The sequence below is a fragment of the Seriola aureovittata genome, chromosome 20 (assembly GCF_021018895.1).
Source record: "Seriola aureovittata isolate HTS-2021-v1 ecotype China chromosome 20, ASM2101889v1, whole genome shotgun sequence".
Classification (NCBI taxonomy): domain Eukaryota; kingdom Metazoa; phylum Chordata; class Actinopteri; order Carangiformes; family Carangidae; genus Seriola; species Seriola aureovittata.
This window is the reverse complement of record NC_079383.1, coordinates 19222252-19236191: the sequence shown is the minus strand read 5'-3', so window position 1 is coordinate 19236191 and position 13940 is coordinate 19222252. Positions and strand designations below refer to the sequence as shown.

The 13940-nt window shown below is 41.3% G+C and overlaps 1 protein-coding gene across 3 annotated transcripts in view; it reads right to left on the bottom strand.

Moving 5' to 3' along the window:
• epc1a (enhancer of polycomb homolog 1 (Drosophila) a) overlaps window positions 1-13708 on the bottom strand; it is a 28007-nt gene extending 14299 nt beyond the window's left edge. The window contains exons 1-5 of one of the 3 annotated variants that reach the window (XM_056364164.1): window positions 13397-13708; window positions 12485-12605; window positions 3071-3230; window positions 675-820; window positions 105-311 (exon numbers count right to left, since the gene is read on the bottom strand). In XM_056364164.1, the coding sequence (XP_056220139.1) occupies window positions 105-311; window positions 675-820; window positions 3071-3170 (453 nt within the window). In that variant the 5' untranslated portion in view covers window positions 3171-3230; window positions 12485-12605; window positions 13397-13708. Of the gene's footprint in view, window positions 1-104; window positions 312-674; window positions 2161-3070; window positions 3231-9842; window positions 10305-12484; window positions 12606-13396 lie in introns of those variants that run through there. The other 2 variants (XM_056364163.1, XM_056364165.1) reach the window with 2 other exon arrangements.
• Window positions 13709-13940: the final 232 nt, after the last annotated feature.

The following is a 13940-nucleotide window of genomic DNA, read 5'->3' as shown; positions in this document are numbered from 1 at the left end:
TGATATCTGAAGAAGAGCGTTATAGCTGTATGAGATCTTACAGATCTCAACTTCTTCCATTTGTTTTGTCGTCTCACTCATTCTTCTGGGCCGCAGACTCCTACCTTTCTGGTCTGCATCTTCTCCGTCCGTCGGCGGAAGGCCACGTAGGGGTCGCTGGTGCTAGAGCCATCCCTCTTCTCCTGCTTGACATTGGGGATGAGGGAGCCACCCTTGCAGGTTTTCCTCTTGCGGCTCCAGTAGTCGAACACCTCCTTGATCAGTTCGTCGTCCTCTTTCAGCAGCAGTTTGGCTTCCTGCAGACTTACAAGCTGCGAAGCAACAGAGGAGTCACCAAGTCAGTGCAGGTATTCACAAGTCCCATGTATAACAAAGAAATAATAAACAAAACACAGAGGAACCTGGTGTTGTTTAAATTTAAGCAGCTACTAGTTGGAGATTACAAAAACTCCCAAAATGCAGTGGCTTTCTGTAACTGCTAAAGAAACCAAGGACTGAGGTAATGACCTCTCAGATTACTAAAACACAGGGTGAGAAACCTGACTTTATTTGGCGCAGAGTGAAGCACAATCTGACTCGGTGGGCTTATTTATTCTGTGTAAAGTCAAGCCAGTAATGTGTTTGTGCAAATACCCTGAAAACTAGTCATTTCCCCCACACAGGTTGACAAATACCTGCTGCCCACTGCCTTTCTCCAGTCGGTCTATCATTTCTTCAAACTGCAGGGAGGTGATTTCCATCTTCTTCTTCAGCTTATTCACAAACGTGTCATCCTCTGAATCTAGGTCGTAGTCTGGCTGCTCTGTATCCAAACTGAAAGCTGTGAGATGGAGAGCAGTTGGTTACTGGAGAAAAAGACACAGGACTGCGTCAACTAAACACAACTTCCCTTCTGTAAACGCTATTAGCGAGCTGTGTTGTGCACGCACACATTGAATAAGTATCAGGACATATTTAATTTTAACTTTCACAGGAAAACAAATTTTTCATAAATATTGTGGCTGATGACCCCAGATAAAAATATGTCATTAGAAGACTTAATGCCATGTCATGATTTTATGATGCAGAGCCTTTTGTATTTAGCAGCAGTACATTTCATGCAAAGTCAATAAACATTAGCCACAGGGTATAAAATGCTCAGTCTTTAACTTCAGACAACTGCTGCCAAATGTTGGACAAAAAATAAACACACCATTTTATCATGACAAAGCACTGTGCTTGTGTTTGGGTCTGTGCCTTCACCAACTCAATAAAGCAGTGCTCGAGGACAAACACCAGCACCCGGGCTGGGAACATAACCAGCCACTTGCTCATAAATATTGCCTGTGACTTGATTTTTTTTTTTTTTTCCTTTTGCTTTACCAGTCAGTCTGGCCACAATCTCCAGAAATGGCCTGGGGAATCTCCGGACAATAACATATTAGTCTGCTAAAATGGGGAAAGTGGTTGTCTGTTGTAATCCATCAGCTACCATGACCCGTGGATGAGAAAAAAGTAGGTTTACTGCACTGTTGCTGTCAGAGCGCCACTATAATCAACACATTAACCTGTCAAAACCTCAAGCATTTGGGAAGGTATGCAGCACTCACTGCCCTATATTTTAACTGTTAGGCAGTAGAAAATAGAGAGATAAAGATGATGGTGAAAGTATCTGCAACAGTAGCCACAAAGGTTTCCCTGTTGCTGATTCAAACAGTGAATGTGATGGCTGCAGTGTACACCAAACACATGGAATTTGCTCTAATATTCAACAAATATTCTTGTTGAGAAATATTTTATATTGTGATCCTGGATTGTTTCTTTAATGCCATTCTCTTCAGATGAATGAGCTTTTACAGTCCAGTGTTTCCCATGCATTCATTTATTTGTGGCAGCCCTACGCATTATCAGCACTGACCACCACATATTCATTTTTTTTTTTTTGACCATTACTAATCAGTATAATCTTATTTCATAGAAGAGCTGCATTGGTTTGCTTCACGCAGTCTGGAGCAGAGGCATCAGCAAAACGGAAAGTTAAGAAAACATGTGGGAAAGCTGAGCAATCTGACCAGTGTGATTAGCTATCCCAATTAATTTGTTTTGAATACTTCCCGGCTTGAACTGGTGCAGCTGTGGCAGCTGAAGCAGCAAGAGAGGGTCAGGAAGGGATAGCTGCAGCTAATGAAGAGAAAGAGATGTAGGAAATGATGATGAGGAGGAGGAGGATGAGAACAGCAGCCAATACGAGGAGCCAGCTAGGGGCAGAAGCAGGAGGTGAGATCGACAATAAACAAAGAGAGAGCTGTATATTGTTCATTTATTTAATTGTGACACAGTACTTGGCAATTAAAAAATTTGCAGCGGAGCACCTTATATAAGGTATCACCTTATGTATGGTCTCATCATTAATATTCTAATTAATTTCGCCAGCTACCACCACAATTAGATTCTAATTCTGCGGGAGACACAGCAGACTGCAAGGAACATGCCACACTTACACTGCAACTGTTGACCTGATGCTGTTGACAGTTTATTTGGGTGTGTGTAAAATATTTGCAAAAACGGGAAGCATGAACATTTTTGATAATACTAGTGATATAAGGCAAACACAGCACTTTTTTCTTTAACATGTGCAAATTCTGTTTTAAACAGAACACATTGTCAGTATGATTATCTTTTCTTTCTCCACCAATAACCTGCCCCTTATTTATGTCACTCGTGGAGACTGCTCAGCTCTTTCAGATAGGGAATCTGTGATATCACAGTCTCTAAAGATAACTACCACAATATTACACAATGTGTCATGAGAGACATGCACATGTCCCTTTTAAATGTGACCGTGCAGCACTTCCTTTTAAAGAAATGTAAGCTCAATTAGCAGTCACTTGTGCTGTTTTAATGCTAACATTGCTAACTGCTCCCTTAATTCCCCAAACTCAAACACACAAATCTCTCAATCAGCAGCCGAAACCCGGCTGAACCCATCAGACACGCCCGGCGCATTCAAACAGCAACAACATCCCCACGTGCTCACAGACCGCTAACGCAGCTAAGAGGATAATCCTGTTGCAAGCGACCCGCTACTCACGCTGTATGTGAATAAGCTGCTTTGGCATCTTGAACTCCCCGGGGTAGAGGGACTCGTAGTGCGTGATGTTGCACTCTGCCTCGGGGACGGGGATAACCATGTTGTCCCGCTTCTCGCCGTACACCTGCTGCGCCGAGATGGCCCGCTGGAGATGGTGCTCCTGGAGGAGAGAAGGAAAGCAGCTGTTCAACATGGACTGTGTGCAGTTTGAGGAGCTCTGCAGTTTCCTCAGAAATTCCTTTCTTGATTTAGTTGTTTACTAATCTTTTTTTTGACCCCAAGAGACATGCTCACACAAGCGAGACATACCAGTAGACAAGCGGTTTTTCATAAATATCACTTTACATTGACATGGATTGACAAATCCGAATGCTGGTGTGTACTGGGGAATAAAGATGAGCAAGACTAATTGAGCTTGTGGAAAAAAATGCTGCCCTTTCATCATGAGTTTAATGAAGTGTTCGTTATTTTCCACATATACAGGAAGCCAGCAACAAGCACAAACCAAACAGAGAACCAGCATTCAAGTGCAGGACTTAACCGTGCTTATAGGTTACTGAATTGAGGTTTGCAGAGCAGGATCCTGAGGTCAGTTCACACAAGCCTCAACACATTCACAGGAAAATTACATCTCACATTAGGAGGGATTACAATTCAGATTTCTCAATGGACTAGCAGCATAGTTTGTTTGAACAGTATCTTGCAGAAGCTATGCGGGGAAATAGCTGTAAAAAACTTGAAAACCAAAAAAACTAAACAGATGGAAATTAGTTTTCTTGATTCGTTTTCTTCAATCTCAGTATTAGTCCTGAACCATGTAAGGGGGAATTATAGCCAGGCCATAAAAATGAATGCAAAACACAAAGCATTTCAAAACAGGACAAGGCTGCCAGTCACAGATCCTTCTGAATTATTTTTTAATTCCTTTTACTGATTATCTTGCAGTGTTTTTTTTCCTTTTTTAGCTCTTATTTTCAACCTCATCTCTAATTGCTGTGGGTTTGGGAGAACATGCTATTTGTCATGGTATGTTATGCCTATATATACCATCACAGTGCTCAGTGCTGTGTCTCAGAGGAATGAGTCATCAGTAGAGGGAGGGTATAGGATTTGGGGTATTGAACACAGAGTACTGTTAAACGTAGTGTCAATCTGAGCACAAAGATGAGATTCATCGTCAGTGTAGCTGCACTTCAAAGCATGTGTTTTCTTGGCATAGACATCATTTTGAGCCGTGCACAGGTGACCCTACTATCATAAAAGTGACTCATTGTTTTCATTTGCAGTATATCTCGGCTCAAGCAAGATAATTGGAGAAAAAAAATCGGTCCTAAAAAGTTTTCAGAAACGTGGGATCATGGATGAAATACCTGCAAAGTTTCTCCTGCAACAAATCACCGTGAAACCCTCACTGACTTGGCAGCCGACGCAAAGACGTTGGCAAATGAGTCAGACAGTTTGACTCTTGAACTCTGCGAGCACAGAATGTTTTCTCATTATGTAATCCGATATAGTCACCTCAAAAATGTTATATATTAATATTCATCTCTTTTCTATGACAGATACTGCTTGCCTAAGTAACACATTACTGACAAGCCTTCATAAACATCTTAAGTGTTGGATGACTGATGAGAATGTAAGCACAGACCTACTTTTGGCCCAAGTTATGGCGTTTGCATCAAAGACACTGCAGCCTGTATGCTCTCTCTGCACTACACAATCTTTTCAGGCCTATTCTCAGCAGTTAATGCAACAGATGGCCAATCCAGTCAAACTGACTAAGACCAATCTTTCACCAACAAGTACTTTAACAGGGCTCCTACTCATTTTACACATTTTTTCCCACAACAATGATTTCTTGGGCAGATTTTGAGACATGGGTCAGTGTTCCATGACCTATCAATTGTGGCTGGTAAATGCAATGATCGACAAAACCATATCTGTGCTTGGGTAATTTTTCATTACCCGAAAAATATTCAATTTTAGACACGTCAGCATTTGTGTGGGAGTTTTAAGTGGTTGGAGCCTTAAGTATAATCCAAAGCCATGAGGAGCTCTGCATGCAGTAACAGGAGAACCGTATCAGTGCTGTGAGCTGGCATAAAAGGAAGCAGCATGTGTCCAGAGCTGAACCATCTGCCCCTGGTAAGCTCATCAACAAGCCCGGTGTTGTACTTTCTCTACAACCAACACACACAAAGATAACAGCCTATTGTGTCAACTGGACCATCATGAATTTAACTTCAAGGATCTTCAGACTGAAGCAACTGAAGTGTTCATCCAGGAGGATTCAGACAACATCCATTGCCCACTGAAGCCTGACCGGCTTGTTGGTGGCTCTACATGAACATACACATACAACAATCTGCCATCTATTCACAAATCACTTACAATTTGTTAGCAACTTAAGCTGGCACGTTACTCTAAAAGCAACTGATTTTGGCATGTTCACACATGCAAATCACAGGTTTTGGATAAAAACAAAGTGCTGTTATTTGGCTTTGATTGTTGCAGTGTGTGCAGACTCTCCCAGCCAAACTTGTTGAGAATTTTGCACAGTGTGGTTCACTGCCCACAGAATACACAACCCCCTGCAATCAGCCACCCATTTTCGTGTGCTTAGCCAGTCTAAAACTATTGCTCTAAAACTGCAGAGGCTGTGGTTCTCCGTCCCCAGTGATCTTGCAACTTTAATTGTAAAAAAAAAAAAAAAAGAAAAAAAAAAGGAAAAAAGGTAAGCTTTGCACAGACGCATTCTTGGAATTCCCTCAGCTTGCTATTTAATAGCAGTTTGACAGCTGAGAACACAACAAAATCAAATCTATTTTGAGTATGCTTCTACCTTTAACCAAAGGCAGACTGGACAAGAAACAGTTTAATAAAATTCATTTTCATGGTAAGTGTTTGACAAAGATGTATTAAGTTTCTAATACGTATGGTGGACACGCAGACCTACTGGCAACTTCCAGTTTACTTTGCAATTTTTCTGTGTAGAAACCAGAGCACCCAGAGAAAAACCAACCCTCCAACCTGTGCCATATCCACATTACGTGTCAGTTTTAAAACAGATGCGTTTTCAGGTGTGATAGTATGGACGGAGATGGTTACTGATCTTAAAACCGTCATCTGGACGGACTTTGTTTTCGTTTAAAAAATGAAAGCGTAGTAGTTTGGACGAAGCCTCACAGGTTAACTTTAAAATACTTCCACACATCCTTACATGCTGTATACACCATCAATCAGTGACAGCCACCTGTCATGGTTGTGTGGCCTGTAGTTACAACATTGATGACAAACAGAGGCTGGCAACCACAAGGACAGACTCCTGCTTCATCAAGGAGTTGTCTGCCGATATGACATGACCTTATGTAAACTAAACGAACCAATTGTAAGCCGTCTCTGCGCAGGGTTTGCTCTCTCGTGTAAATTATCAAACTCCTCCTCATAAAACGCCCTCTGTGAACCCCACTGTCTGACATGCCGATGAACCCTGAGCCTAGAGAGTTAAACCTTGCAGATAGAGTGGTACATAAGGAACCAATTAAACTTGAGCCTGGGCCAGACATGCCTCTGCTCACTTTTGTAGGGGATATCAGCTTGGCAGATTGCAGCAGGCCTCCCTGAGCTGCCTCTGACCTAAAGATATCCTGATCTTTCACAGCTGTGATCCTCACAACTACGATTCACAGCCTGGGATTTCCTCTGTTGAGGAATCGGGGGATAAAGGGTTTTGTGAATGGCACATGGGGACGAGTAAACTAGATTATTCTAGGAACTACTCCAACAATCTGTTTTAATCAAAATTTAAAGTCCGAATGTCACTAATACACGCTTACTTCTGGAAAAACTTAATTCATTTAAATTGGTCTGTGCTGAAACATGAGTTGTCTTTATTCTCATTCTTCCCAATTAAAAAAAAGAGAGTGAAGGGTTGAAGGACATTTCACAAATGCTGAAACCCACTTATTATAGGGTAATCCCGGACTACTCATGCCCAAATCACAAATATTGAATGGCCAATTCTCTTGTCCTTTCTCCACTAAATGCTCTGGGACTTCACAGCGGCAGCGCTGCCTTCGGTGATGGCCACAGATGCAGATAAAGGAGAGACAAATGAAAATCTATTTTCACAGCAACACACGTCCATTCCATTAAATGTTCCCAAGAAAAATAGATGACTCCAATAAAAGTTGCCATGGCAACTAAAGTGAGGCCTTCAACAGGTGTTTTCAGCTCATGCCGGCCAGAGGAAGTCTTGAGGACAGCGATCTGCTCAGTGAGTCAAGGCACACACACACACACCAGGTTGTGATTGATGTTTTAGCAACATCAATAATTCAAAGGAGAATAAATCTAGCCCATAATAAATTACCAGGAAAAACAAAAATGACATCATCCAAGCAGCAAAACATGCAACACTGTTGTTGGTCCACATTAGCTATGAAGCTGTAATGAGGGTGTGTTCCTTTAATTCAACGCTTATGTGCTTAATGTGGGAAGTTCTCTGTACTTCGAGTACTGAGGTTCTTTTAGAATTAAAAAAGGTACCCCCCCCCCCCCATCTCTACATAACTGTGCAAATGCAACAATTACAGACTCCCTGATTAGACAACAGGACAAAATGTTCCTACTATTCACAGTCATGGCAATGTATTTGCTAATTCTACTGCTTCTCGATTCTACAAACTACAATATAACACTGAAATACAAAGTCTTAAAACAGAACCATGTGAACAGAAGCCACAGTGAAACATGGCAGGTGAATTGTTTTATGCTGTGTTCAAAAGATTATTACTGAACAAAGCACCTCATTTCCAGTTCCACTGCAACTAATGATGGCATACAAATTGTGCTTTTAGAGGTTATTATTTTCTGTCAGGCGTCACATCATGAATGCTGATGAAGCAGACATACAAAGGCACATAGTTCATGATTTGAATAAACCAAAAAAAAGAGGTCCATCAGCTATAGATTCAGCTCATTCCCAACAACAGATGTATTTTTCCTATAGTCAAACCCTATACAATGCAAGCAAAAATGGTGGGTAAAGATAGCAGCGCATCCTTGTGTATAAATGTTAATGCGATCAATACTAGCGCCTCGCAAAGCGTGCTTACTCGCTTCTTTAATCAACATAATTCTCAGCACAGCGATGCTCCATTGTTGCTGGACAGGATGTGGGTCAGGGAGCTAAGCCATGCACAGCCTTGTAGTAAAACTGTCCTCTTTATCTCTTCTGTCACTCTGTTATGTAATGCCGTTGTGTGCATGTGTACAGTACGTGGGGGGGAGTCTGGCAGGGGGTGGGGGGGCTAGGATTTCTGCTGACTTTGCGGGCCCCTGTCTGTGCTTCCCCTGTGTTTGTCTGCTGAGGTAACTTGGCGGCACAGAGGGGGCTCTCCTGCTGATGAGGTGACGGAAAGCAATTCAGCAGAGCAAGTGGGCCAGAGGAGGTAATAAACACCAGATAACATACTAGCCATTAATGCGTTGTCTACAACAAACAATAACAACCAGAGATCAGATGATAACGACAAAATACAATGCATTAATAATCCAACAGACATTGAATCATTTTATGAAAAAACTTTCAAAAGAGGAGGGTTAGTTATAAAGCCTAATCTACGGTGTGAATGAGAGTGAACTGAATACAGTGACCCTATTTGACTTACGCAGAGATTTCAAATGCAATGTATAAGCTTTATCCAACCTGACAAGCTGTGGTTCAACCACAGTGCAAATCATTTCTATATTTAAATGTGATCTGAATGGGAGTATTATATACTGTCCTAACAAAATAAACTAGATCGGATTAGTACAGATTTCACAAACTGATATAAATATTAGACGACCTCAATATTATCCAAAAAGTTAACTAATCAGTTATTAAACTACAGCTTTTAGCATCCAAATAAATGAATAAAGCCTAAAGATATTGATGGTCTCAGCGCACAAAAGTGTTAAGACATCACAAAATAAATTCACTAAACTCACAACTGTTCACAAACACGAAGCACACACTGCTCTGTTACAATGTGTACCGTCTTGCAGACATCATTATTTAAGACAAGTTTCCATTAATAAATAAAAACACTTTAAATATGGCTACAGCAATCGGGAATCCAAAGCAGTCTTGCTCAAAACGTGAATGAAGTCGCCTCTAAGACAACACTTTATCCATACCATGCATGTCATAACAGATTATGCTCCCATGCCAGTGTGCAGCCCTGCAGAGGTTTGTTATGATTTAATACAGGGCAGGGTCTGCGAGATATATATATTCTTTTCTGTGCCAAACAGGAGACGCCAAGTGCAGCACACATGGCAGAGTTGGAGCTGTCAACATGCAACACCTAGCTGTCAAACCGGACTTGGGGAGGGGCCTCAGTGTCTCCCCCTGGCATTTGTTCACGGAAAGTACACCACGTCCAAGGCCTATCCCCGCTTGCCTTTACCAGAGAGAAAGTCAACAAAATGGAGGAACAGATAAAAGTCACGTGACTCCTTTGTGCTTTCGGGCGCGATTTCAAGTGAAACAAATGGACACAACACGGCTCACGAATAAAATATCAAACCGCTACACCCTTATAATGACACCTGTGGTGAAACGGGGCCGTAATATTTCGTATTCGTCGAGAGCCGTCGTGTGCACTAAAAAGAAGATATGGCGGCCATTTTGCACAAGCTTGCGCAGGCAACATAGTGGCGCCCCTCGATATGAAAACACTTCCAAAGTGATCCAACACCAGTCGGCCAGCAATAAAAAACATACCGATTCCTCCTCTTTTTCCATCCCAGTTGGCATCTGCGGCACTGCCCGGTTGATTGAGGCATATTCGTGCAGGTCAGGCAAATCCTCGCAGCGGAAGACGGGTAGAGGCTTACTAGCATCCAGCGCCCGTGCCCGAAACGACAATTTACTCATTTTTATATTAAAAGATGCAGCATAAATCTATACGATCTGCTAGGAATAACAGCAGGTCTGCCTCGAGTTCTCATGGATGAATCTGTGACGGTCTCTGGGAGTCAGCCGGTCGATTGTGGGAAGGCTTGGGTCCGTAGTAGCGCGAACAGAGCCGGGCAGGCCCGGGTCTCGGTCGCTCTCTGTCGGTCTCTTTTTTTCCTAGGCTCCGCTGATCCTCCCCGGTTCAATACGCCATGGCCAACATGGCGGACATTACAAACTCATGCAGCTCTCAGCTCGCTCCAAGCGGCCCAACCCCCTCGATCACACAAACAGCCATTCCCACGCAGTTTCGCACGCGTGCGCGCTCGCGAGACCCTTTGGGTACGGGGGAAGGAGGAGGGGGATGTGTACCAACGGTGGGGGCGAGATGCTGGATGCTGATGAAGGGACGTAAACTTCCCAGGCTCGGGATGTTCTCATCCTGTAATACGCCAGGCGCATGCTGACGTACGAAAACATATTTATTCTCCATGTAAAAAAAATAATTATAAAAATAAATAGACAGTGAACGCCTGTCTGCCGCACCACAGCATTTAATAGATCATATTTCTGAGTGAAACACGGTCACCACTCATACGCACTTGTGTGGGATTGTTTTTTGACCTTGCAAGGTCACACGAAATTTCAAACTTCTGTCCTGTGTTAAAATTAATGTTCAACCGAAGACATGACACGTTCTTCCAATTAAATTCTATTGTTTTGCAAATGTCGCCACCCTGTGGTACAAACACTGACACGCTACAATTCTTTGCAATTACAACTGTTTCTACTTCACTTTTATGTTAATGCACAAGTCATAAAAACAGACACAGCTAGAAAAGTGGGGAAACATTAAAATCTCTATAAATGTGCTGTCAACATTGCCATCATTCTTTCTTCACATGAATAATGGATTGTATTCACTCAGATACAATATTACATATAACAATAAAATGTTTTTGCAGTAAATACCAATTTAGTAAATACCTATAATTTTGTTTAGTATAAAAAATGTGAAGTTGTAAATTAAAGCCTCATTTAAAATCATTTTTTGGGGTTATTCCTCAACTCCAACACCACCGGAGAGCAGTACGCCCAGCAAACAAAATATAACAAGCTTACAGTGAAGAAATAAAAAAAATTATGATTAACAAGACTGAAAATTATATTACTGTATATTATTTAAACTGTCCTAAACAAGAACAACAAGTAGTCTTGGAGAAAATTACTGTCATTACTTGACATTCATGTGCATTATCTTTTTGTTCATCTGAAAAAAAAATCTGTACTGGCCTATTAACAATAACTAGTATGTTATGGTGTTGGTATGAGCACAAAAATGGCAGGATAGATCTGTGGAACCACACTTTGCAAAAGAAATCAAGATACATTGAAACAGGCAACAATGTTTAATTTGTCGACTGTCACTTCTTGTGATCAAGTGTAATTTCATCCGAGTGTAGCATCATCTTCTTGTTCGTAACTGTCAGGTGTGGAACTCAGCACAGTCGTCTTCTGCTGTGGCCCAAAAGCTTCAATAATGAGCAAACAGTGAATCCTAAGAGGTCCTTCAGCACATTAATGATGTGCTGCAATGTTATTTATGTTTGACCACCTGTTTAGATGATTATATGTTTTGCCTGTCTCTGCTGATGACGTTTTAAAACCACAAACCTGCAACTGTCTGGATGGACAGTTTATTTAAATGAAATCACTTTTTACTTCATAACAATCATTCACTGCCTTCCAAAGCTGATCATTTATGAAATGCTGAAGCCAATGTGTTTGGCACAAATGATCAGATGACATTAAAAGTCAAGTAAATTAAATAGATTGTCCATTCTTAATATTTCAGTCAACAACTGCTGGGCATTTTACTTTTAGTGGATGTTTATGTTTGAGCTAAATAAGTAAGTAAGTAAATAGCCTGCAAAAAGACGAATCCATTCCTCATACTTTGACTTCTCTAAATATGATACATGCAGTAGCCTTGACATCAACACTGGCCCTCAGACATTGAGCTGTATACACATGAACACAGCAAGCTGCTTTTAATATTACAGCTCTATGGTCACTGCTTTGGATAGAAAAATATAGTGTATCCAGTAAGAATGTAAACTATACATATAATCTCACTCAAGACAAATGTCCTCCTTGCTGAATGATCTTATTCTTTTCCCCCAGTTTAGAAACCATGTTTTCAGCACATGATGCAAGAGAACCCATTACTTTAGTCTAGACAGACATTAGAAACTCTTGGATTCCCTTATTACAACAAATCTGCAAGTATATTTAAAATGACATGAATAGTCTGAATACCAATTACCAGCATATGCAATGTTGAAATAAATAAATAGGTGTATAGGCATTTGTAGGGTGGGTAGCCTCAATGTGCATTACGGGACCTCAATAAACATAAATAATACATACTAATGTCGTATATGAGTAGAATAAGGAATGCAAATAACCTGTAGGGGCGGATGAGGATTCCTGTGGGCATGAGTGGATGATCCAGATGTGGTGGGCTGACATGATAATCATCATCCATTTGGGAGCAATAGGCTCACATCTGAAGACCATAATGGAGGCCTGTGAAACACAGAGTGGCAAAAAAAAAAGACAGACTAATATAAAGAAAGCATCATTAATCTGTTCAAAATACATGGTTAATATGATTTATTAGCCCCAGAGATGAGCCATATCCAAGCATATCTTGTTACAGTCTGTGTTTTCTTCTCGATTGGGAATTAATTACAGTCATAAAGTGAAATATAAGGGATCATCAGGGAGTAAATCTGGAGCAAGATTTGACATTTATCTACAACACACACCCACAGTAGCATTCTCAAGTTCACATTTGCTCTTCTCGTGTTCAGATGACAGATTGATTTATGTTGGACGCGATTGCCTTTGGACTGTTTAATAAGGTAGAATAAGTTTTGTTGCTACAACATCTCAGAGTGCACGTTAGTGCAAACCCATATATGGAAGAATAAGGGGGGGTAAATACAGCAGGACACGGCAGAAAAAGAGTCAGAAATCGTCTTAGCAAATGTGGACGACAAGCATGCATTGCTACGAAGCCGATTACAGAGAAGATTTTAATAGGGCTGTAATTCGTTTCGAGCTCAAAGATCAGACACAGCTGGTTGAGTCAAGGAACAGTGACACTGAGGCTAGCTGACAGACTGCTAACGCTAGCTTAGCCCAGTTACCCTGACCCTGCGCCATTTACCAGCAAGCTAACAGTTTGCGGACACACTGCCAACAGTTTAATTTGAACTCGCAACTAACTTGTCCGCAACCGTAAACCGTCACTTTCGATTCCCACAAAGATAACACGGTAGAAAAAACTAGCTGGAGCTGGAGTTGCAACTTACCTGCTGCTAGCGAAGCCACTGGGGAGGATGATGATGATGGCAGTTCTTCTTCTGGTTGTCATGCTAGCGCAATGCTAATGGTGGTTAGCTCCCTTTAGGACGCCTCAAAGGAAAACGCTTTTCAATTTTTTGTTTAATTTTAGAAAGAACGGTTAACTCACAGAGAGAGGTCCCCGGGAACAAAAGCTGGGGTAGAGAAAGTGATATCCTGTCGCTGACGGTAAACTTGAATAGTTCGCTAAGGTTACTTCGACAAAAAGATCCAAACTGACCACCAAGCCACTTTGCAGGCGAATTCTGATTGGAGGGTGAATGCCACCAATCACCTGTGGAGAGCTTGGGGAGGATGAGCTCACTGGTTCCCCCGCCCACCCACGAATAATAATAATAATAATAATGACAATAATAATAATGACAATAATAATAATGATAATAATAATAATTTTATAGCTTCCGTGTATAAATCACGCATTTAAAAGTATAAGAGCAAAGGCTACACATTAAAATATACTGGCATCTAAATACACAGACACAGACATTTAGA